General features: G+C 42.1%; 2 protein-coding genes across 2 annotated transcripts; both read right to left on the bottom strand.

The window, feature by feature from the left end:
• Window positions 1-3: 3 nt before the first annotated feature.
• Window positions 4-20,109, bottom strand: ap4b1 (adaptor related protein complex 4 subunit beta 1). Its single transcript, XM_056385797.1, has 14 exons — window positions 19,153-20,109; window positions 18,338-18,473; window positions 16,226-16,450; window positions 16,000-16,130; window positions 15,712-15,859; window positions 14,186-14,471; window positions 13,080-13,178; window positions 12,251-12,362; window positions 11,729-11,812; window positions 11,191-11,294; window positions 7,173-7,380; window positions 6,688-7,002; window positions 2,183-2,335; window positions 4-1,122 (listed from the first exon to the last, which is right to left on the bottom strand). The coding sequence occupies exons 2-14, from the start codon at window positions 18,448-18,450 to the stop codon at window positions 614-616; spliced, it is 2,487 nt and encodes an 828-aa protein (XP_056241772.1). The 5' UTR covers window positions 18,451-18,473; window positions 19,153-20,109; the 3' UTR covers window positions 4-613.
• Window positions 20,110-20,258: 149 nt separating this feature from the next.
• On the bottom strand, window positions 20,259-26,467 carry sephs3 (selenophosphate synthetase 3). The gene is made up of 8 exons (XM_056385799.1): window positions 26,081-26,467; window positions 25,234-25,337; window positions 23,441-23,548; window positions 23,127-23,281; window positions 22,625-22,715; window positions 22,406-22,505; window positions 22,017-22,229; window positions 20,259-21,425 (listed from the first exon to the last, which is right to left on the bottom strand). Exons 1-8 carry the CDS (start codon window positions 26,355-26,357, stop codon window positions 21,175-21,177), a joined length of 1,299 nt encoding a protein of 432 aa, XP_056241774.1. The 5' UTR covers window positions 26,358-26,467; the 3' UTR covers window positions 20,259-21,174.
• Window positions 26,468-26,482: the final 15 nt, after the last annotated feature.

Below are 26,482 nucleotides of genomic sequence, written 5' to 3'. Positions count from 1 at the left end.
CAAAACACTTAACACGTTTTATTATTTTAAGTCAGGTCATGTTCGCATTACTTTCAGCTCGTTATTATCATGAATGTACAGAAAAAATAACTACCAGAAATAAAAACTATATCCATGGTAGCTGTTTCAGGGCCCTTCAGCTCTGCACGCTGTGAATGAGTAAGTAACAGGACCCCGCCCACCCCCCACCCTACATGTGTTTGTAGATAAACAACATTATTTCTCAGTCCCAAGAGGAAAGACTGTTGATAAGACTGTTGATTTTGCTGCAGTGAGACAGACCATGGTGAGACTAGTGCTCAATAGTGCCCCCACCAGGCCAAACCTGACCTAACCTGAATTATTTTTTAATCCACTTATTATGGCTTGACTGTGAGAGAAAAAAACCCCAGCAAACTGAGGAGATTAATGGCCTTCAGCTGAATTTTTCTCTCTACTAAATACTCTCTTTTTAACTCACCTTTTTACCCTTTAAAGATTCAACTCTCTCCGTGTGCCAGTGCTTACTCCTATCAGAGGCTATATTATAGTTATATTTAGGGAATGAATGTGGTCAATGAGTGTCTTTGGAAGGATGTATAGCAAGAGCAGTGATGTGTGTGCGTGGGTATATCTAAGCTGACTCTGAGGACAGTGTGTGCAGTACAGTGGTAAGGATGGAGAGAAACCCCTTCAGAGCTTTTTCATCTCTTGGTTGCTGCTTCAGAGTCACTTTTACTCCCTTTTCTTCTCCGTCTTTTCCCGTCGTCTCTCTCCCGCTCAGCTCCTCAGCGGCAGCTTCTTCTCCCTCTTTCATTTGCTTGTCTTCCCCCCTCTCCACCACCACTTTTCCGTCACCTGTACCTTTCTTTGCTCCCGCTTTCTGATTCGCCTCTCCAGTGTACAGCAGCTCCCCCAGTATGAGCGTGCTGTGGGGCGTGTCGGCCGAGTGTGTGTGCTGGGTGTGTGTGTACAAGTAAACCCTCCAGGGGAGTGTGTGCGGCGGCGTGAAGGCCAGTGTCTGGATATTGACCAGCTGCATCGCTGCCTGAAGGCTTTGTGGGGAACAGTGAGGTATTGCGGGGCACTGGACATGTTCTTGCATGCACATATAATCCTCCTCCTCTTGACTCTTCTCAGGACCTAGCCACAACAAAACAAGCAAAGTCATTACCAGAGGCTTTTAGAAGTCAAGAAACACAGGGAACGTCCAGTGTTTCTCTACTTCATGAAACAGGGGCCTACAGAAATGGGAACTACGTCTTATTCACTAGATGAGACACATTTAACCCTAATCCCCTAATATATATATATAGAGCTCCAAAGTGTTCAATATTAAGTAAATAAATAATAAACAATATTACATTTTCTCCCCCTACAGGAAGTCTGTGTGTGCTCAGGGTTCTTGGTCATGAAACAAATAGAGAATCTCTTTCACTAAAGATTGACAGATTCAGGGTTCAGGTGTGGCAAAACAAACAGGACACACTTGACATTTATCCCCTTCGGCTGATATTAAACACTGGTTTTAAGATTTCTAGTGGTGGAAGAATTCTGACCCTTTACTTATGCAAAAATATCACACTGTAGAAATACAAGTAAAACTCCTATATTGAAAATGTCATTTGAATATATAAATATAATCAGGAGAATGTAGTAAAAAGGAATAAAAGTATAAGTAAATTACACTGAAAAATGGCATGTGTGGCTGTTATACTATTATATATCATATCAGTATATCATTATTACTCATGCATTAATGTGTAAGCAGTATTTTACAGTAACAGCTGCTTAATGCGGCTGTATTTCTCTAAACTGTTGGGTAGTTTAATCTCTATTAAAGCATCATATTTTATGAGCCATTCATCTATTTTGTGTACAAAAAATCATATCTAAAGCTGTCCGATCAATGTAGTGGAGTAAACAGTACAAAATTTCACTCTTCAGTGTAAAGTGGCAGTAACAGAAAATACTCATGTAAAATACAAGTACCTCAAATTTGTACTTGAGTACAGTTGTTGAGTAAATGTACTTAAATAGATTCCAGTCAGGAGATTTCATACAGTTTTATAGATTCTTCAGCAGGCCCCGTTTGCTCCTGCCAAACAAAACTCCTGGCTCAATAAGAGGAAGCTTTCAGCCTGAAATTATTTCTGAGATATGCAGTGATTGTTTACACTATAACCTCTTTCCATTTAATTACCTTGCTCAGCATGCAGAACGTGTCGCCGCAGCCACAGGCGCTCAAACTCCTCTGGGCTGAGAGCCGGGGAGAGGGACAAACTGATGGGGGCTGTGACGCTGGAAGCCAGGACATCAGTGGAGGAGTCTGCACACTGAATGGCACTGTCTGAGCCTGGGGAGGACACGGGAGGACAAGGAGAGCAAGATGAGCAGGACGCAGGGAGGGAAGAAGGGGAAGGAAGAGAGGGAGGGGAAGGATGCAACAGAAGGACAGAGAGTGAGGATAAGGCGGGAGGGAGAGAGGGTGGGGAGGGACGGAGACAGACAGGTAGGATGAGTGCCAGAACAAGAGATTTGTGATTGAAAAATGGTGCTGCAATCCCAGAAATGGACCCTAATCTTGGGAAACCAAAATTTTCTCAGTCTTAGTTTGACCTACTTACAGCGGACTGACTCTAAGTGACCTTTCTCAGTAGTACCACAGTGGAGACGAGGGAATTACAGTGGCTTCAGAAAGACATCTCTAAATATAATTCTTATAATTAGATAGGGCTTCTACAGTTTTGTCCCCCCTCTAAAAGCTCTAAAAGGCCCCTGCATCTTCTTAAAGATGTTTTCCTTTAATCATAAAGTGCAATAAACCATCAAGCTAGAGTTGTGGACATGGTCTATCAACTGATTCCCAAAACTTGGCTGTGATATGTGTATGGCTTGATTCCAGGATCCAATAAAAGTGTCTACCAGCCATTGAGGTGGGTGCAACCGGCTTTACACCAAGTGGACGCGTCGTACTCCACATGAATAAGAGATCCCACAAATTCGTTGTACTTACAAAACGTGCATTTATTATTCCACGAGTGCCACATAAACCCGAATGCTCCATAACATATCAAGTTTCCAAAGATGATGCAAAACACCAATATGAAAACGAGACTACGTGACGACGGTCCAAAACTTGTATGCTGCCAGTCGCAAACACACACACCTGCCTCATTCACGGGCCGTACTCCAAATATAGGGAAGCACTTCCGCTCCACACTCCAGCCACATGCTGGACAATATCCGACTTACCCCATAATTCAAAATATTATTTTTAAACAATAAAGAAATAAAAACAAAGAAAATAAATCAAATTGGAAAATTGGATAAGGCAATACACTTCAGATAATAAAAGATTTGAGCCACTATGTCAACGACCCATTAAAATGGTCCTTTTAATAAATGTATTAATTCCAGAGTATATAAGTGTTTCTTGCCTGTGCTTCTTCAGATTTTTGCATATAAGAGACTCTGTATTTAAGAAAACATCAACACATTTTTACAATTCTAAAGGCTCAATTCTTGTCAGACACCTCCAGCAGGTTTCGATTGCTTGTCCATGTCAAAACAATACAACACCAGCCCGTTTATCCGGTTGGAAAGTGACATTGGCAGCATTCCAGCGGTGAGACGAGAAGCAACAGTGAGAAGCGTTATCTGTGTTACCAGATTGTGTTGCTGAACGTGTCATGAACAAAGTTAATTTTCTCCTGATTTCTCTGTATGAAAAATGCCATTATAGTGTCAGAATGTTTGGAAGATTTGTGGCTTGTGAAAAAATGTTTACTTTGGTGACAATGGGGCAAAAGAACTGGTCATAATCTGTGATCACGTTAACTTCTCCCATTGGGGTGAGGACGCCACAGACGCAGACACAGACACAAATGATTGTAAGTGCACTGTCTCCTTTCTCAACTGTCTCCAGTAACATCAGTTACACAGAAATATCTACCATTAGCCACCATTAGCTACTGGTTATACCAAACCAAGTAAAACTGTATCATGTCCAATAAATATATTTTGCTGCATGAAAATACGAATCCTGTTTTAGAGTTTTTTCAAGGATAATCAAGTTAAACAGGATGGACCTGAGCTCCGACGGGAATGCCACAGCATATTTAACACTTACTTCTTCTAAAAGCATGTTTTGCTTCGTCTTTTTGGGTTACTGTTTGTCAGGGTTGTATGTACTGCATACTGACACATGATACCAGAATTTTAAAGTACTCAACGTGTACACTTGCAGTAACGCCACTATCATTCTTGGCTTGAGCACAAAGCTTCTCCTTTTCATTCTGGTCACACACTCATCAGCACTGACATTAGGTGAGGACTTCTGTTGCCGCAGAGAAAGTGCAGGACAAAAAAACTATTTATGAAAAACAGAAACATCAGATTGCTAAGGAGCCAGTGAATCGGTTGAATGAAGATTAAAGAAAACGAAACATTATAGGCGTCATAAAAATAGACTTTATGGAACAACGATTGTATTAGACTCTACAGCTTATATTATAACATGGCCACTGAGTGTATGTGATAAACAGCAGGCTGTATCATTCACAACCAAGCAGTATGTTCAGAAAATCAACCATCATGCTATCAAAGGACACCCCAAACACAGTGGCTAAAACCATATAGTCAGTTACAGCCAATGAACAGCTAAGAACAACCTCAGTGTTGGACCAACACGCCTAAATCACAACACAATCACACTAATTTAAACAAACAACCAACAGCAATATCAACTAATTACATATAAGAAACACACTACTGTTGTTTACTTGCAAACAAAATCCGTTCTTCTTCTGAATGAAGCAGGTAATGACACGATCAAACAGAGACTCTCGGCTTTTAAACCAGAGAGCGTGGATTTAAAATGCAAGAATCTTTCTTTTGTGCCAGTGCTGGAAGCTTCGTATACCTGGAGATTTGTTCTAGACAAACAATGGTTGCAGAACTTGCAGAACATGTTATGATTGGCTGCTGCCATGGCTAGCCCTAATCCTAGCTGTGATTAGGCTACAGATGCAGTTTGCATTGTGGGGAAGCTTTTCCTGACCTGCTGATGTGAACTACTAACACCACAGCAGGAGCCTGGCCAATGATACCGTCTTGGGTTCTTTAAAGAGCAGCCACAGGTAAAGTTACAGCTATAGCAAAAGATATTAACCACAACCACAGAAATAATAATAGCTGCAGCCCCACCACAGAGATAGCCATAGCAACAGCAAAGGCCACGCCCATTCAAGCTTAGGTTACAGCCAGTGGCCATGGATACAGTTGGAGCTCTGCTTTCCTCAGGTCAAAGAGGATCCTGTGGCTCAGCTATGGGTTCAGAAGGGAAACACATGATTATCCTGGTCTTTGAATGCGTCCCTTATTAATGAAAGAATATTGTCGAGACTGTTGCTGCGCGGTTTCTGCTAGGTTGAGCAATTGTCCCTGTTGCCGTTTGCAATGTTTTTTGTTTGGTGCACCACAGATGGCACCAAACTGGACCCTCTCCCACTCAATAGTTTGACTTAACTCCCACACTCTAGCAAGACAGAAGTGCACAGCAAGTGCTTTGTTCTGCAGAACTCACTAACGAACATCTGCATGAGAAAGAATGCCACAAAATGCTGAAAGTAAAAAAAATAAACTCAAAGTTCACCACGAGGCAGTTGTGCTAAATCAGTGATGTCAGTAAATTCATCTACCATAACAGAGACCAGCTGTAAGCCGGGTAGACACTGTGTTTCTTTTGCAAGCAGCAGCCTCCAGGGCAAAAAAATTAAATCAGCACTCGAGAGCCAAAAACTGCAGTTCCTCAAATGACCACTTGAGGCTGCAACAGTGAGTCAATCCCAATAGACTCCCATGTTAAAATGCCCAACTTTACAGCAGAAATAAACAAGTTTACAGCCTGGTACCAAAAACGGTTTTTGGTCTCAATAGCTAATTTCCCCTTCATGACAACCGTACGGGAGGAGAATTTTTATATAACCGAACTGTTTAAATTTCATAAGACTTAAAGTTATGCATAATTTAGAGCATGGCCGCTTTGAGTGACAGGTGGGTGAGTGTATGTTTGCTCCACACACGTCCCACCTCTTGCCCATTTTTTGGACTCACTCTGAGCTTCAAAACTGTTGTTCAGAAACCTGTGGGTGACGTCACGGAGGCTAAGGCCGTCTTTATTTAGAGGCTATCGGTTTTTTTGATAATCTTGCGCGTTCTCTTTGATCACATTGTCTTTCAGCATTGCAAATTTTATGCTCACACTTTAGGGGAACAAGTGATTGACCACAATGTGCTGCTCACAGTCAACATGAACACAGATCCCCCAGTGGGTTTTGTCCAGTGAAGTTTATTTAGGAAGAGACCGATTCCAGGGTGAAATCTGACTTAATCCTCACTGTAAAAGAATAACAAATCTGGGTTTTACTAGCAGCATCTTTAATTACTTGCTCACTAATTACTAGCTCGCTAACAAGGATGCAAGACAGGAAGCTGACTACACCTGCTTTTCATAACACAGTAACTCCATCAAGATGCTAGAAAGAATCAATATTCCAGGCAAAGGTGCAGTGATGAGCCAATCAAATAAAAGACTACGCACTTACTGTAAATCAGAATCCTATTGGCTGTGTAGCTTATCAATCTTAATTTACACCATCAGTGTCTTAGATAACAGGACAGAACAATACTAATGTCCTCACTCACCTGAATGGCCCGTCTTGCCATGGCTACAGTTCAGTGTGTCTGAGAGGTCAGTGTTAGGCTTGGGGTCAAAGTTCACATGCTCAGGGCTTCCTCTGCTGGCTGGCTCTGTCTCTATGGCGCCCTGCCTGAGAGGCTCCAGAGTGTTAAAGCTGCACGCCCACTGGCTGATGGGCTCTGCGGGGCGGCCGATGAGAACACCTAGGGAAGGGTCTGACCTTCGACCCTGTAGGACCTTTCGTGTCTCTTCTATCCCACAATGCAACAGGCGGTAGTAGAGAAGTGCCTGGTCACGTACACACATGTCTGTTTCCTCCTCTGGAAAACACAAGAATGTTAACAACTCTCTTTCTCCGTCACATAAACACACACACACACACACAGACAGACACACACACACGCACGCACACACACACACACACACACACACACACATACACACACACGCACACACACACACACACACACACACACACACACACACACACCTATGCAGTAGTGCAGCAGTCTTCCAAGCATGTCCTGTGTTTCAGCGGGCCGGCACAAAAACAGCCTCATGGTGGCCGTCAGCAGCTCCATCTTGACTCCCAGAGAGGCCTCGCTCCTCACTCCATCGATGAACACCTCCAGCGTGTATGGGGCGCTGGAGACTCGTTCCCCGTACACACCCAGCAACCACAGCAAGGCCTGCCTGCCCTAATAGAGGATGAGGAGAACGACTGAATTTTAAGGCCCTGAACACCCACAGAAATGAACACCCATCTCCACTGTTTTATGACAGAAATGCATTCATAATGTTTATAAGGCGTCAAGGATACACACAGAGTAAAAACATAACTTGAGTGAGTTTACAAAAAAGAAAAAAAAATCACAACATAAGACATACATGATGCACCCAAATCTCCAAAAGCTACGAATTCCTTCTGAATAGAAACCAACCACGCCTGAAATCAGTTGTATATTTACTGTCAACCGAAACCTGTTGAACAACAACAGTCGTAGTAAAGTTCAGCGTGGGTGGACCTCTGTGCTGGATCCTTTTTAAAAAGGAGAAATGCTCACTAACCCTGTGTACGTATAGGAAAAGTCTTAGATCTTTTATTTCAAGTGAAAAACAATTGCTGTTATGAATGGGTTTGTACAAAAGACTTGAAGAGACTCTGACGGTGAACATGTTGTATAGTTGTTCTGAAAAGTACGCCATCATAAATATTACATTTATATAATATATATATATTATATAGAGTCTTTTCTGACACCCTCTCTCGTACATACAAAAAGAGACACTGAAAGAGTTGTATGAAGAATTAAAAAAGAGAACTTCCACACGGCGTAGTTGTTGGATTATCAGTTTTGGAAACTTACGAAAATCATCAGATGCACCCCGACCAGTTCAGACGTTAAAAAGGATTTTGAGCTTGTATTAGTATTTAACCTAGACCTGCTTTATAATCAAAAAAGAGATGGGACCTTTATATTGTCCATCTATGTTTAATTTTGCTATGACAGTAGGATAAGCAAACTTATATGTAAATTACTTTATGTAAATGAAAAAGAGTGTTTTCCTGTTTGTTTTTCCTGAGTACCACTGTAGTGGTAGTTATTTAACATCATAGTTACTTAACATTTAGATTCTGTAATAATAAGGATCCAATAACATAGTGTATAGTGATATAACACTGACAGGAGTCATTATGCTGGATGAGTACTTTTACTTTTCACAATGACAGTATTTTTGCTTTTAATAAAGCAACATTTCAAAGCAGGACTTCTACTTGTAGCGGAGTATGCACATCTGTACAGGTACTCATTATTACATTAGATCCAGGTTGAGGTAGTGTTCACATGTGGACATCTTAACTGAGTTGTCTTAATATCACAGAGATAGAATAAACTTACTGAAAGACACAAAGATATGTGAAAGCTTAAACAAGCTGGTCTGGGTTCTCTCTGGATTTTGGTCCTGCTGTTAACCACATACAAAGTACTATTTTCATATTCAAACGGGGCAGGGCTTCCTGTCACCACTCACACTTACATACAGAGCTGTTTCATGCTCATCTGTTCATTAAAGAACATGAAGAAGTGAAACTACCCCTCTTTTTTTTTTTTTCTGGTACAACCATATTTCACAATGAACCTGCAGGCTGACAAACATGCAAATTATTTAGCAATTAACCAGACACTAGTTTAAAGAGAACCAAACACACCACTCTAATACTTATATATATATATATATATCTAGTGAGCACAGGTCCAGGTTCCAGAGAGCAGTTTTACTCCACTACATTTATATGATGTCATTTTAATTATCAGTTAATTTGCATATGTGAGTAATAATAAAAATATATATCATTAACAAATAAAGATAAATATGATGTACTATTGTAGGTTAAGACTTTTGATTATTGGGGGTAAATTCAAGCATTTGTCATTGTGGTTGTGCAACCTCCATCGTGTCCACACATAGTTCATCTGACTCTAACAACTCATGAAAACAGTCACAACTCTTAATGCAGGTCTCAAAACACTAAATCACCTGTGCAAAAGCCTCTAAAAGGATCAAAACCTTGTTCACATGCGTCAAAACAAGTCAATCACTTCAACATTGTCACCAATGAATTAAACCTTTTCACCAGTGCTTCAAAACTTGACACCAGACAATGTTTTGATACGTCGATAAAAACCTAACTGACTTTAGAAAAAGAGAAATGCATAAAATAAAAAAATGTGCAGACATGACAATGAAATGTCAACGATGTGATGTTGAGAGAGACTGAGTGTCCGACCCAACGTGAGTTGGTTTACAGTGGCATCCATCAGACATGAGAACAGGTTTGCAACTGTCTAATAGTGACTTCAGCATCACTGTAAAATACATATTACTACATTGCCTCACTGTAGCCACCATTTACTGCACTGCACTGTAGGAACGGACGGTTATCAAACTGTACTACAATACAACCACCTGGAAAAACATTGGTGTACTCTACTGCATGCACCCACACTGTTACTGTGATCTTCTACAGAGGAGAAAGGCACCTGCAGTATGAAAACATGATGAAGTTCAGCCAATAAACAGGAGGTGAACCTGAAAAATGTCACTGAAAGACAAGAAAAATGACTGAAAGTCACGCAGGGCCTTTTATGCGCCTGTGTCCCAGGATAAATTCTCTCACAATCTGCCATCCCATGTATACAACACAAAACTAATAGTATAATTCAGCAATGGCCTTGATTTGTTTATGTGCAGTAATCATGTTGTATACTTAGTAAGCAACGCTGAAATTACAACAAAAGTATGAAAATTACTTTCAATAAAGAGAACGGGCGACAAAGATGGAGATCAGAGACAAAAAAACCATCAGAAGTGGTGCAAACTTTACATCATTATAAAGTGACCTGCGACAGAGCAGGAGCCGTGGAGCTGGCATTAGCTCAGTATATTTCTCAAGGACGTCTCAGCAGGGTGGAGGCATTTTAACCCTGGACTGTCCTGTTCAGAGAAACCTCTCAAACAACCGTACACTCCATGTAAATACTATGTTTAAGTACTAGTGAATTTCCAAGTTATGCTACTTTATACTTCTACTCCATGACATTTCAAAGGTGATTATTATCCTTTTTACTTTATTTGTTTGAAAGTTATAGTTACTTTCCTGTGGTGGCTGACAAGGGCAAACATGCTGCAACGGCCGAAAACACTTTCAATGGGAGAAACAAGCTGCAAATTCATAAACGATGCAGATTCAAAGACATATATGAAAATACAAAACAAATACAACAACAGCAACGTGCTGCAAATGAAAAAAACGTGTCGCAGGAAGACAATGCAAACACGCTGCAAATACAGAAACAATACCACAACAAAAACAAACAAACCCCAAGAACAAATGCAACAGAAAAATCTCTACATCTTCAAACCACACAACGGAAGTGCTCCAGGCCAGCTAATTTTTAATATCTGATCAATCCAGTACAAGATCATATCATCATCATATCTTTCTCCACCGTCTCTAGTCCGGCCTCTCGGGTCAAAGCCTCTCAGGTTGAAGCCACCAAACATCCTGATAGAGATTTTACAAAGGACTTAAACATGAAGCCTGGTTATAGATTAAACTACCCAACGGGATATTAAAGAGTTAAATTAGTTACATCTTCTCCACCTACAACATTAATAAGGTAAGAGAAAAACATCCTAAAGTATTATTTATTAGGCTGTGTCAGAATACACTCCCTATTTACTATATAGTTCACTATATTTACTGTCTGTCATTTAGTTTTTTATGCTCTGTATAGAGCCTCAAATATCCCTATAATGGAACATAAAAAGCAGTGTCCACGGTATGTACACTGTATTCTGGTAATAATCCCACAATGCAAAGTGTTTTAAAAATGGAAAAACTACAGCATTCCTTTGAGTTATCATGCTAAATGACAATAATGACTATGATATACTATGTCCTTTGTGCACATGGAAGTGTATGTTTGCAGAGTGTGTCTGACCTGGCTGTCCTGAAGCAACTCCTCACAGCCCTCGACAGCCAAACACACTGTGTCACTGCACTGAGGACACACCCAGACCAGGTCACGCATTGTCTGCACCACGGCTGAGGAATCAGAGAGAGAGAGAGAGAGAGAGAGTTAACCAGTTAACCTGCACGTGTCTGGACTGTGGGAGGAAGATGGAGTCCCACACAGAAAGGTCCCGGCCGGCCGGCAGGTTCGAGCCCAGGAAAATGCTTCTCGCTGTGAGGCGACAGGGCTAACCACTGCACCACTGCACATAATATTATTGTCAGGTCTAACCAATGCTGCCACTAAACAGCAGTTCAAAGTTGTATTTGTCACATGCTAAGGTAAGAGAAGCAGTGAAATGAGGGTCGGACTCAGCAGCAGAGCAGACTGTGCAAAATTATGACAAATATTGCATATGGAGGGAAATATCATGATATTCCATATTATTGAATATTGATAAATATCGATATCGAATATCAGCCCAAGTCTATATGCAATGTGTGTGGTCAGGGGAAATGAGTTTTACCAGAGGTGATGTGCTCCTGTTTGAGTCCGAGGAGTCCAGTGAGGATCTCTAGACATTTGTCGCTGTAGCTCCGTCCAATACGACCTACACCAGGTGAAGACAGGATAACACAGGATAACACAGGATAACACAGGATAACACAGGGCATAAGTGAGGCTGATCAAACACAGAAACTAAATCAGAGAGTGGGATTATAAACACAGGAGATCAGATTTTTAAAAACTAAATTTCCTCAGTTCTCTAAATGCAACGTATATTCAGATGTTTCCTGTGTTTAGAATCCTCTAGGAACGACTCCGCTGAAAATACCAGACTTTGTGTCTAAACCGAGGATGCACCAGGAGTATAAGAGTGTTACTGTGAGCTAGAAGAATACAGCAACTGTCTGGACATGTTTGTCTTGTAATAAAGGCATAGTGAACAATAGAGCGTCTGCACGGTCATGCATTATACTGATAACAATAATAGGAGTGTGCATGGGTGTGTGTGTGTGTGTGTGTGTGTGTGTGTGTGTGTGTTTACCTATGGCTGAGATTGCCGCGTGGGCAGTGTCAGTGTTGACATCGGTGCAGTATCCTCTCAGCTCATCCAGTAACATTGCTACATTCTCGTCATTTACCAGCTCCACCAGCACCTGCAACCACAAGAGCACCAGCTTAGCTATCATCAAAGCACTGGAGTGCTGCTGCTGATACTGTTCGTGGGCAGTAACTGTGGATACTCCAGTGATTTAGTGCTGCACTTACATAAAGCTGGAGGTCAACATAGAGGGTCAAAATTGAAGCAGACTTGGAGTCTCTAGTACAGATCAGGATCGTCTGTCAAACACTTTATGAACCTTTCTAAGCTCGAGTGAAGTACAGACCTGCTGTGCTTCCACTTTACTACCCAGGCATGTGGTCAAACTCATTTCTATACATTTCAGAGAGCAAACTCTGTATAAGTATAAGTGATTAAAGGTCCCATCTTTTACACTTTTATCTGAAGTTTAGATCTATAAGAAAATATATATGTGGTTTTAAGAACCAAAAAGCATCTCATTGCAGTTTTACATCTCCTCTCTCAGGCTTCTCTGGAGCTCTGGTAACAACAGGTCGGTGAGATCAGCGGAGATCAAAAGCTGCAAGGTGGATGGAGGGTCCAGGGTCCAGGTGGTGATTTGTTATGACATCACAAAGCTTATGACACTTAAGTTTATGGCATTATTTATTTCAACTATAGTTTTAGTAGTACAATATCATTTTATTAACAAAAACAGAAAGTTGCAGCATAACTGTACCTGAGATTAGAAAGAACAACAGAATACAGAGGAAAACATAGAGAGGTCAACAATGAGTCAAACAGGCATCACCTGCATCTTCCTTTGCTTGATGTAGGCCGGTTCAGCATAGCCACAGAAGAAACGCTTGTAGTGCGCACCCATCAGGCCAGGGAGAGAACGCAACAGCAACTGGGAAAAGGACAAAACAGCGGATAGTGTCAATAATAAATACACAAGTTAGACTTTAAAACTCTGAGTCTTGAGGTCTGAGGCATCAAGGTTAATGTAGAGTTAGTTACTGATCTACAAGGATGTGCTCAGTTTACATTTTGTAAAGCAGCATTACATCCTCTGCCACCATTTCTTCTACATGCTAAATATCAACTGTGTCATGGTTTGCCATGGCGGACATTTCATGTTTGAGATTGTTTGGAAATTTGTATATTTCCTGTTTTATTTTCTAGTCAGTTTCCTTGTGTCTTTTGATGTTTGTACTTCCTGTCTTTGTCCTGGTTCCCTGTTTGGTAATTGTCTGCCCCGCCCTAATGTGTTTCATCTGTGTTCGCTCACCGTTGCTCCCTTTTGTCTATTTAGTCTCTGTGTTCCCCTTTGGTTGTGTTGGTTTATCTGCGGTTGTTATCCTGTCTACAAGTGAAGTCCTTGTCTTCCTCGTGCTGCGGTTGCTGTTATCCTCCCCTCTGCTGTCTTTTGAACTCCCCTGTGTTTCCTTACGCTTTGGCTTCCTGTTCGCTTCGTCCTGTTTTACCTTGTGTGGATTTTGAGTTTTGTAAGAAGTCACTTTTTTGCTATTAAAATATTTTGCTCTTACTCCCTTGTGTTGGCTGCATTTGGGTCCAGCCCTATGTTAAAACGTGACATACTTATAATATACACACTAAATATTTATCATAGCAGAGTATTTTTACATAGTTTGAAATGTCTGGAGAGGAACTTTAAGATAAAAGTGTGTTTCAGGTGCTGACATTAAAACAGGCTGAGAATCAAAAGTTCACACATAACTGGATGATCATATACAAAGACATTCTCAGTCAAAAAACAACTCTATGTAGTAGACATGGCTTTGTTCATTAGCTGTAGATTACACAGATTTTCTTGCAGTGATCACGGTGAGACGGAAGTCAGTAGAAGACTACCTCCAAACCTTCTCCCTGTCAACTTGAACTATTCACACTGACCTGTATGTGGCAGAGGGCGGTGAACCTCGTCTCTCTGGATGCGCTCCCACAGGCGGCCAGCAGGGGTCCACGTACCCGCTCCAGGGCCGCCAAACTGATGGCGGGAACGCCGGAGCAGAGGCTGAGGAAGAGGCTGAGGGTGGCAGCCATGACTGGGGGGTGGGGGCTGACCAGGGATGCGTCCAGAAGGGACAGGATGTCAAAGAGCTCGTCCTCGGACTGCGGCCGGTAGCGCTGAAGGATTCTCAGCACCTCGCACTGACCCCAGATGTCACACTCCTTCAGCCTGGGAGGACAGACACACAACATGGGCAGTGTATGCTGATGAAGTGTCTCCGGGCAGAATACTGACCACACCAGTAACAATCAATCAGTTGAAACTTTGACTACGGATGTTGGTAAAACAATATTATTGTTGTTCGGTCGGATGTTAAATCTTCATGTAATGAAAAGCTAAGCTGTAGCACTGCGACGACTCCTGCACATTTCATCTCTGCCAAGAAACAGTCCAGCACATAACCCAATTATAAACACTTGTAGTGTAGTTTTTACACTGTTTGTTGTTTTGATTTTTTTTTAAGCAGAGTTAAGCAGAAAAATGTAGAGGTGCCAGTTACTTACTTACTCCTTAGGTATTGAAATTTGGTATCGAATGACAAGATCCTTAATAGCATCAAACCACTTCTGTCCATGCACAGAAGTATTAAAGTTCAATTCCCATCCTTACTTCTGGTCGGTATTTGTTTTTTACATTTGGACAGAGCCGGCTGTTTATATTTATCATACAGACACAGCAGTGTTACAGATTTATTCATCGCACTCTCTGTAAAAAAGCAAATTAGTATATTTCCAAAAATGTCAAACTGTTCCTTCTAGTACAGTGTGTGAGTAAATGTACTTGCCAACACTGTCTGTCGGCCATCAACAAACTTTGTTTTTATGTAAATCCTGACTTGACTCAAAAACTAGAAAGACATTCCTCTGGGAGACAAAATGTCCCAAATGAAAACAGCAACTTCCTGGAAATTTACAGGAATTTTAAGTGAAGCATCTTTAGAAAACTCCTGGAGTGCTTCACTGGAAACACTGGCTCAGAGAGAAATCTGTCAGGAAGCAATTTGGCTGTTCTGATTTGATTAACTGTAGATGAGTGGTTGTTGGTTTTATACAGAGAGACAGACTCTGCAGATTCAGGCTCCTGTTTGCATTTAAGAGCAGAGAAACAAGGACATGTAAAAAAACATTCACCACAGCACTTAGTACGCTACACACTTAATATTGAGCAGGGATCTAATATGTTATATATAATATATGTAATAGGTTATTTTCTCCATATTTGAACATAGTATCTACTCCTCAGACCAGAGGATGAAATACAGCCAACTAGTAGGTACAAGATTATAACTGCTGCACTGTGGCAGCCCCCAAGTTCCCCTGCAACATTATCTTTAAGCATTTCTCAACCACATGTATAAACCTCCTTCATTTCACATCATGACTCTGACGTTCTGACTATGGGCCCCAACCTGTTGAGCAGGTGATGGGTGATGGGTTTGTTGATGGCAACTCCCCCCTCCTCCTTCAGGATCTCCTCCAGGGCGCGGAGGCAGTTCACCATCACCACCGGGTCCGGGTCCCTCAGCAGGCTGTACAGCTCGTTCACCACTGTAGCGTCTGGAAGAACAAGAGGTTTGTGGATGAATATACAAAGATATAAAATCCTGCAGGAGCTTTAATACTTCAAGCCTGCCTCCCTTTTCATTGCACCTTACAATCAGGTTGTGTCAGAGAGTAAAGTCATCCATCCACTCTACCTATCTCTGAGCTGGTTTGGAGATTGCGTAGTTTGGCCCAGCCAAGTACAGCAACTCGTCGCACACAAGCTGCTCTGTCCCTCAGTCCTGCTGTCAGAGGCTGCTCCACATACTCCACCAGACTGGGTAACCTGGGACACACACACACACAGTCAGAAGTCTAATTATTCCAACAATCTCAGGCTGATGTGACGGTGTGTGTGTGTGTGTGTGTGTAGCACCTCACCTGAGGTTGGTCATGTTCCTCAGGGCCAGGCTGCGGACCATGGGGTTTGGATCCTGACAGTCTTTCCTCAGCGTGTTGATGACCAGCAGAGACAGCTCTGGGTTTAAAGTGGCGTAGGAACACAGGAAGACATAGACCAGTTTCTTCTGGACTATGTCTACTGTGGCACACGCTTTTACCATTTCACTGAACAGGCCTGATACATCCACACCCTGTGACATTGCCCTGAGACAGAGAAAGAGGTTGCAAGGGGAAAATGTTGGGGATAGAAGAGGAAAGAAAGGCAAGAGGAATGAGAGGTAAAAAAAAGAAAATGTGACACAGTGAACAAAACATGGACAATTCCACTTTATCACCATGACATAGTCCAGACCCGGCCTTAGGTTAAACAGTGTAGGGCGCCAGGAAGCAGAAAACCAGACTATTCTGTTCCAGAGACTGTTCAGCCTGCAGTCGAGCTCTCAGGGCTTTAAGGTGAAATATGATGTGGAAGTCAAGACAACTTTAGACACTTGGATTTAAGGGATTATTTTCTGAAACAGAGTAGGACTGGCCTCCACACAGACATCAGACACAGTCACCTGAAATATAACCAGGATAGACCAAGAATTAAATAAATCAGCACTTTGCATAAACAAACATAAGAGTCTGCAGGTGAGCTAGTGGTTAAGTCAGGTTGCACACGTCTTACTTTGAAGTCTTATCATGCTAACATTTATCAATTAGCTTTATACATAAAGTAAAGCTGAGGCTGATGAGAAGGTCCGTTTTGTTGGTTATTGTTCAGAAAATGAAGCATTGGACAGATTTACATTTTGAGGAAAAATGAGGAGATCACCAGTAATTAATGTTAATCCTCTTTAAACCATGAATGTACAAAATTAAATCAAATAGTTGTTGAGAAATTTGAGTCTGAACTGAAGTGGTGGACTGACTGACAAACCAACATTGACCCTCAGAGTCATGACAGCAGCTTGAATTTTTAGATGATGAAAGGAATGGTCAAAAAATGTCTAACAAAAATGTGCCGTGTGAAAGAATCAAACTACATTCTTTATAATAACAAAAACATACAGCTAAGCAGAGAGCGGTAATGTTGGAGCAGCACACTTGAAATGCATTTGATGGAAAACTGGACTTACAGGTAAATGTTAAAGTTTAATTTACATACAAACACAATGTGCTTAAGTTTATAACACACAAACAGATAGGATCATTCATGTCTTTATTGACAATACTCATTAAACATTCACAGTGCTGGTGGGAAAAGTAAGTGAACCCTTGGTTGAACCTCGCTTGGGACCAATAACCTCAAACCAGCTCTTCCAGTAGCTGCTGATCAAACTTGCTCAATGTTCAGGAGGTGTGGCCCATTCTTCCTTATAGAACTGGTTCAGCTCAGATATATTCTCAGGATGTCTGTTGTGAGCAACTCTCTTCAGCTCATTCCACAGCATCTCTACTGGATTAAGCTCTGGACTCTGACTGGACCACTCCAGTAGGTGGCTTTTCTTTGTTGGGAGTCTGTAGTAGATTGACTTTGATGTTTAGGATCATTGTCCTGCTGCATCAACCAGCTTCGACTACGCTTCAGCAGGTGGGCAGCCAACCCTGCATTATCCTGTAAGAGACCTTGATAAACTTCGATGATGTGGAGCTGTCCAGGTCCGGAGGCAGCAAAGCCCCAAATTATCATGCTCCCTCCACCGCACTTTGCCACTGGGATGGGGTTTTCATGCTGAGCTCTTTTTACACCATACATAGATCTGCATGTTCTTCCCCAACAGAGACATGGTTCACATCAGCAGATGTTTCTTGTGAGTTACAAACCCAAAATACTTAAATCATAAATCAAAGTAGCTCTAACTCACACCTCCAATCTAATCCACTGACTGGGGTTCACACACTGTTTCCGGCCTACACTGTGAATGTCTGAATGATGATTTCTATATTGACAAGAGACTACAATGGTTTGTGTGTGTTTAAAATAGATATTTTTTGTTCATTGTTGTAACTTAGACGACCAGACTTTTAGGGAAGGGAAAGGCTCACTTTTTCTTGGGCCTTGTGCCTGATGGATGAGCGGAGGGTGACTGTGTGTCTGTGACCTACCTGATGACTTTGAGGATGGTGTTCCTGTAGCGCAGCTGGTCAGACTGGATGTTGGGGTTGGACAGAGCTCTCCTCAGCTCCCGCACCGTGTCCTCACTGCCCAGGTAAGGCATGGTGGCCGCAGGCAGCTGGCACACTGATACACCAGAAAACACACAACGCTGATTCTCACAACACACACGATGCTAAACATTAGCTTGCCTACAAAAAGCAACTAAAGGGCCTGCTGAAGTTTGACTGAAACAATGACAAGATATGTGTAAAATGGTTTGTACAAAATTATTACAGACCAGAGGAGAGTAAGTCAGGTTTTTATCTGAATTATTACAGACGTTAAGAGAGTAAGTCAGACTGTTATCTGAATCATCACAGACATTAGGAGAGTAAGTTATGTTTTTATTTGAATTATTACAGACATTAAGGGAGTAAGTCAGGCTTTTATCTGAATTTTTACAGACCATCAGAGAATAAATAAGGCTTTCATCTGAATTATTACAGACGTTAATAGAGTAAGTCAGGCTTTTATTTGAATTATTACAGACATTAGGAGAGTAAGTTGTGCTTTTATCTGAATTTTTACAGACATTAAGGGAGTAAGTCAGGTTTTTAGCTGAGTTATTACAGACATTAAGAGAGTAAGTCAGGTTTGTAGCTGAGTTATTACAGGCAAGAGGAGAGTAAGTCCGGCTTTTATCGGCCAAGTGACCCGAGTCATTGCTGAAAGCTTTTATTCACTGACACACAAACTTGTCAACCTCGTAAAAAATATCACTCGCTACATTTCACCTTTCTTAACACATCGATTTGTTACCAACCGTTTAACTTGAAATAATGGATCTCATCCGCAGCAGTCCCTGGATGACTCGATTGTTTACACCGTACACACTTCCGCCTTTCTTCTTCTTCTGCTTTTATCTTATGTGTTTAGTCACATGCTGCCCTCTGCTGGTCGGAAGAGGAATAGCACGCGACCGTTTAGCAGCACAACAGGCGTTTCTTCAACTCAAGTTGTTCCTAGTTTGGTACCTGAGATACTTGAAAAAATGTTTTTTTCTTGTTTGTTTATACTCCATTATGTTTCAAGGGGAAATATTGTACTTTACTATTACTTCATTATTTCATCTGACAATGATAGTTATTGGTTACTTTGCAGTTAAATAACATTTAATGATATGAAAAAAACATAGGGTCAGTTTTGTAAATTATAAATCAGTTTTATAGATTAAACTATCCAACAGCAGGGCCAAATTATATCATTAAAGGCCCCTGGGGAGAAAAATAAAATGTAGGCACCAACTGACCCTCATCCCGGCAGTGTTGAGGAATGAGGAGCTGTCCAGGGTGCTGCTAACAGTGTTGGGGCGCACTGTTATCTGAAGTGACGTGTGCACTTTAAACACTTATTTTATTTTTTGGAAACCTGCTCTGGAGAGTGATTAGCAAGCTGGAAAGTTTTACTTTGACTTTATTTAAACTTAATTTAGGAAAACAAAGCATTTCCTGCAGACTCTTTTCAGACTAATGGAAGAACCTATAAACACCCTTCAAATATCGATTCCCTCATAACATTGGGACAGTTAAGAAATAAGCTTTAAATCTTAATGTTTTTTAATGAAATAGTTTTTATTAGGAATTGATTTTTGTAATTCTGATTGTTTGGTTTGTTTTCTTTCTGCTTGTGTAATCTCTCCATCACTGAAAACGAAGGTCACCCCTGAATGTATGTAAATAAAGGTTGAGGTTGATGATGATGATGACTCTTTTCACTTGAGCTTTTCTACCGAGACAACTCACAATGTCTGCTGTAAAAAAAAAAAAAAATGGTGGGTGACAATGGAAGATATAAGCATACATATAAGCTCCAACATAACATTGAAGTTTGTTCACACTATACTCACATAACTCCAAAACAGTGTTTCAGTCTGAGTTGATGATGGTTTTATTGATTGTGAAAAGGAAATCTACAAACACAGCTTTAGGCCTCCAGCAATCTCAGTCCAACCCCAATCCAAAGGCAAACATCCACTCCACCTGGCCCCATTGGCCGGGGTTTAATAGGCAGAGCTTCATAAAAAGGAAGGGTGGGAGGGACTCGGTGCTGGACAGCCGATCAGCCGACACAAACGAACACGCTGAACACCACCCGGCCGGTCCAGAGGAAGCTGCTCAAGCCTTCCTCTGGGCTGCATGGGCAGAGCCAGGTGCTGGGGCCAATGAACAGTTTCTTTTTCACATGATACATTCACCAACGTGAGACATCATCCACTTTGCCCCACTTCCCCACAGCAAAGCACTCCAGTCAAATGATAAAATACTCAAAGCCCACACACACACATACACATTAACTTGTACTCAATTTTCATTATTTGCTGAATTTGGCAAAATTAACATGGAATGTTTTCTCAAGAATCTTTTCAAGAAACTTTTTTTTTTTTTTGCATTCAGATAAATTAAAGTCAATAAAATAAATGGATTACAAAGGCAAGGAGTGCAGATCTAATAAAGGGGGGTGGGGGTTAGTAAACCATACTACCCTGAATTTACATTTCATTCCAAATGGTGAAAGGCCTTTTTCAGCAGCTCCTTTCAAAGATGGATAAATAAAGTGGATGCTGTCCATTCCCTCTCCCACTGGAAACGTTGACAGTGATTTTGGTCGGTGTGCCTCAGCATTTTGACTGAAAAGGGGGATGAGATGGACAGCAACATCAGCACTCACACTAACTCTCTCTCACTCATTCACACACACACACACACACACACACACACACACACACACACACACACACACACACACACACACACACACTGGACCAGTGTCAGAGGAGCGGCAGTGTCTATGACAAATTGGGGCTGGGAGCAGGGCTGGTGGAGATGTTGTCCTGATTTGCCGCCTGGCTTCCTCGTGGTGGGACCTCAATGATGCGGGGCTTGTCGATGATGCGAGCGCGGCGGTCGCCTTTCTCCACGATTCCGATTATCCACGCTCCGCCCGCCGCCCCCTGACCTCCAGCTGTGGAGCTCTGGCTCTTCATCTCTGAGCAAAACTTGGCCGCCTGCTCTCTGGGCAGACACACCAGCAGCCCACCTGAAGTAGAGGGGAGGAAGAGCGATGGAGTATCACTATTAAAGGTCCAATATTTTACACTGTTCCTGTGTTTTATTTGAACTGTTAATCCATAAGATATATTTGTGGTTTTAAGTACCACAAACCATCTCAATGTAGTTTTACATCTACTTTCTCAGGCTTCTCTCTGGAGCTCTAGTAACAACATTTCAGTGACTGTTTTCTGAGTGAACAAATAAAAATATAGCAGATTCCAGAAGAAACCAAATCCTGCAAGTTGATCAATGGGTCCAGGTGGGCCGGGCTTGGGACATGGTTGAGAGCGGTGACTGCTTTGTTGTGACATCAAAAAGTAACAGAAGTCCTGACGGCTCATTTTAAGGCTCAGTTTTTGAATACAGGCTGTGTGCGTTTCTGTGTCTCTGTGGAGCGCTTTGATACTTTAACAGTATTAATATAAAACCTAGACCTGCTTTATAATCAAAAGAGACATGGAAATCTCACTTTATACAATATAGGCGCTTTAATCCTTAAATCATGACACTGGCTTCAACTACTCATATCAACACGGTGTGCTCAATCTTGATTGGGTGTTAATCTCAGCGCTCATACCAGAAGTCTCTGCTGATGTGCCCTGAACCAGGTTGAACACGTTTCCACAGGCTTTACTGATGGCAGTCATCTTGGCGATGATTGGTAGGTTGTGGATGACAAAGGCCACCTCGTTCCGTTGCTGTGCTGCCAGGTTGTTGGCGTGCCCCAGCAATCCGAAACCTGTCACATCGGTTGCAGCGTGGGCCTGGAACTTGTGCATTAGGCCTGCCGCTGGAGACAACACATGGACTAACTTTATGATCACAGAACATTTTGAGGGGGAACAAATCTATACAGTAGACACAGGCCAATTCATGTTCAATTGAAGAGATTGTAAAGATTGTAAATTAAATGGTAAATACATCAGTGATGACTGCAGAGGTCAAAGAAATAATGACACAGTGTACCTGTGCGGTTTAGTGTTGCCATGGAGAACATGGCTTCCTGATAGGCCTCTTTAACTTCCTCTTTGGTGACAACTAGCTTGATCTTGTTCCACCTTTCAGGCTGGAAAGACAGATACAAGAAACAAAGATAGGGAAGTGCACATGACAGGGGAGGAACATGTCAGTATACAAGGACAACACTCATGTAACATTCAGTGTGAGCAGAGTTGAGCGGCTCACCTGATCGAGCCACTGGTGAGCGTTCACAGCCACCTGCGTCCCCAGAGGTTTAGTGAGAACCAAGACGTCGCCTGGTACAGCTCCATCCGGCCTGAAAACACACCCCAACATTGTAGACCACGCCCCTTAACTTGGACACATTCATTTCAAGCAATGCACTCGTTATAAATATTTTTGGTACTTGTGAGTTTTTTACTACATGAGATCAGACAGACATTCAGCCACAAGATGAGCTGAGCTTTGTGTTGAGGCTGTTGCAGCTGTCAACAACACAATCAATAAACCAGAGTGCTATAAATGCTTCTACACAACCCATGCTGGCTGAAATTATCATGGTCAAGTATATTCTGGAAGGGGCTGATGAAATGCACCTCTGGGAAATCTCAGAGGTCTCTAACTGAAGTTGAATTGCGTGAGGTGGGTATGTCCTTCCATGAATATTATCTAATCCACAATGTAAAAGTGCACCTGACAAAGAGCCGTACAGTTTTGACGGACTCACATGATGAACTCGTTGGGCTGGCAGACCACTGATGCCACTCCTCCTACGATGATCCAGGGGTTGATCACAGTCTGGCCGCCTGTCACTGAAGTCCCTCCCTCCTCTGCTGCGTCTCGAAACCCTTGAATCATCAGCGGCATGACCCGCTCACGGTCCTGTGTCATACACACACATACAGACATGAATGGCATGAGACATTTATTCACCTCAGAGAGATCAATATATAGACATGTAAGACAAGTGGAGGATGTACATCAATAGATAAAAGTAAAGTCAACATCTTGGCGTCCACCTGTGAACACACATCATGCTACCTTGTCATTCATCTTCTGGCTGACACTCAGCAGCATCAGCATGTTGTCACACTCTGTGATGCCCATGGCGTAGAGATCACTGAGGACGTTAGCACATGCTATCCTGCCCTGAGAAACGGAGAGAGAAACACAGAGAACACAGGGATATAAGTCACTTACAAATGTATCTCAAACATGATTATTTTTAACAAAGTAGATTTAGGTTGGAACCTGATTTCACTGCATCAGCTCCTGGATAACATTCAGCTTCAAAATGGCTTTTTCTCCCTTTCAACTATTGTCTTTGTAGCTTTGACACAGGAAAACATCAGGCGTTTGTTTTTTGGTTTAAATGAAAACAGGAAAGTGACTGTATTTTTTCCTGTTTTTCTCCTGAGGTGGTTAATGTGAGGCACAACAAACTCCCCCAGAAACTCCTACTCAATTTCTGCCGCTGCACAATAGAAAGTGTCCTGACATCCTGCTGCCCAGTCCGGTACTCTAGCTGCACTGCAGAAGAGAGGAAAGACCTATAGTGAGTGGTGAAGACGGCTTAGTGGGCTGTCGGCTCCCCACTTCCAAACCTAAGTGACATACACTCAGACAACATCAGAGTATCAGATAACATCAGAAGAGACCCTTCACCCCCTGGTCACTGCCTGTTCACCACCCTCCCCTCTGACAGGCTTAAGGTTATCAGGGCAGTGACCAACTGACTGAAAAACAACATCTTCCCTAGAGCTATGGAAAAGCTGCTGAACTCATAAGAGAAGTGCGATTACTAACTGTACAATATAACCTATTTTTAGTTAACGAATATATTTTATGCATAACATTTATTATTTTATTCTCCTTTTACTATTTATTCGATTTTTATAAGCAGCTAAGCATAATTGATTACTGCCAAACTGAATTTTGCTGTGTTTTAATATGCAATGACAAAAAGAATCTATCTAATAAACAACTAGAATTGCCACCTCATGGTTGTATACCCCCACCACCAAGTGTCAGGAAATGTGGTCATAACCTCCTCTTCCTGAGTTAGAGCGTTGAATAATGAACTGAGGTGTTTTTGCAGAACGCTGTGAAGTCACAGTGACCTTTACCACCAAAATCAAGTTATTTCGTCCTCGAGTCTGAGTCAATGTTTGTGCCAGATTTGAAGAAATTCCCTCAAGATGTTACTGAGATATCGCATACACAAGAACTGCATGGACAACCTGAAAACATCAAGCCTCCAGCCCTGGCTGTCTCCTGTGCAGAGGAATAACAACACAAAAACACAAGCCTTATTTCTGTTTTGTGGATTTTGGACTTTTGTCAGTGTGTGTATGTGCAGTGATTAAATGAAAAGTGCATGCACCCTTGTGGGAGCATGAACACTCAAAGAGAAATTTAGAACTCAATTTGAAAAACTTCTAAGCAACAGCTAAGTCAATAACAGACACAAACCTACACTGTCAGGTTCTTCAGTGATGACAGACTGACTGTACACTGTTTTATGAATGTAAGAGTGACCAGGTACAATATTACACTAATGTAAACAGTGTCAAATATGCAGCATGACGGTCACTTGCACATCCACACAAGAAGTGATTGTTTAAGTTACACAAGTACCCAAGTGTAACCGTGTGTCTGATGTGGTGTTTTTGTATTTTCCCCTCACACTTAACTGGATGAGTACATCCCCACAATTCCACAAATATCTCTGGGTTTGGTCAGCCTTACTTCCTGGATAGTTTCCCAATGAACAGTGGCAGGGTGCCCAAGTATGTGAGAGCGTCACAGACCGAAAACACCTGCCAGTAACTTACCATCATGTAGGGGTCCTCTACAAGAGGGTAGAAGAAGTCTGTGGTCTGGACCAGTGAGAGTCCTCCATGCCTCAGGGGAATCACACAGCAGTCCATCCCCACACCTACAGACACACCATAATGAGGAGTGAAGGACATGTGCGCAATATTTGGCTACGGGATACAGTACCCTTGCAATAAATATAAACTTGTTTAAAGTGTTCAATTTTTGTTGAGAGTAAGAATATAACTTTAGCAGTTTGTGTGTGTACTTATGTTTTTATGTTACTTATGTATAGTTAGTATTTCTTACAGGACTGTTACATGGTATTGCATTATTGCATGAGCAATACAGAGGTTTGTCACACAGCATTACTACATACTTCACTTTCTGCATAGTACAGATTGCTACATCCCTAAAGAGATAAAAAGAAGAGCAGTGTTTCCACTCAAGGTTGCGAAACAGCTTTACTAGAAGAAATGTTTAATCACGAAGGTGAACTTTGCTCTCAAAGCATCATAATTATTTCTGCTGAATCATACCTACACTTTGGTAATCCGACAACTCACGGAACTTGTGCTCTCTTCCTGAGCTAGCTATAATCTATCATACACATTTAGGATGTGGCATAGTTAGAACTTAAACGTGTATGTAGTTTGTATGTTAACAATTTCGAGAGCTGGTGAAAAAAACAAGTTGTTTTTATTCCCTTATACCTGTCCATCTGTCAAATGAGCTGCAATATCACTTAACACAAGCTAGCATGGTTAGCAACAGTTTCGCTAGCTAACTAACGCTAACCAGCGGGATCTCTGACATGTTTGGGGCATGACGGTTAGCTCTGATAGCTCCGAGTTTGTTCCTTACCGAGTCGGGGGCCGGGCAACTGTTGGCCGAACTCCGATGTTTGGTCTCCAGCCTTCCCTGTCCCGTCGGCCCGGTCCGGCTCCAGTCCCGCCAGGAGTTTGAGCAGAGCCTCCTGCGGGACCTTGCAGCCTCATCCCTTCATGTCCGAGAATGCTGTGAGACGGAACCCGCGCTCCAGGCCGTGCTCCTCGGGTTTGAAAGGCTTGTATCCAGGGGGAAAACAACCCTCGGTTCGCACAGCCTCCGCCGTAGGAGGCGGGGAAGTTGAGCCTGACATGCCTGCCTGTAGACCACTTCAACAACACGACGCCAGTCGCGTACACCGGTAAATAAAGACGCAAGGATGAATGGAGCGTGTGTCCGGCGAGCGCTACGTAACGAGATTGCTGTCAAGGTAACCAA

Source organism: Seriola aureovittata, chromosome 9, assembly GCF_021018895.1.
Source record: "Seriola aureovittata isolate HTS-2021-v1 ecotype China chromosome 9, ASM2101889v1, whole genome shotgun sequence".
Classification (NCBI taxonomy): domain Eukaryota; kingdom Metazoa; phylum Chordata; class Actinopteri; order Carangiformes; family Carangidae; genus Seriola; species Seriola aureovittata.
The sequence above is the reverse complement of the archived record's forward strand: the minus strand, read 5'-3'. Positions and strand labels throughout refer to the sequence as shown.

Bases quoted from the DNA above. Each gene is read 5' to 3' on its own strand.
- ap4b1 (XM_056385797.1), bottom strand. From the start codon at position 18,450: ATGCCTTACCTGGGCAGTGAGGACACGGTGCGGGAGCTGAGGAGAGCT. The intron at 15,860-15,999 runs GTAGAGTGGATG...TTGTTCTTCCAG, and splicing joins CCAAACCAGCTCAGAGATAG to ACGCTACAGTGGTGAACGAG. The intron at 11,295-11,728 runs GTAAAACTCATT...CTGATTCCTCAG, and splicing joins ACAGGAGCACATCACCTCTG to CCGTGGTGCAGACAATGCGT.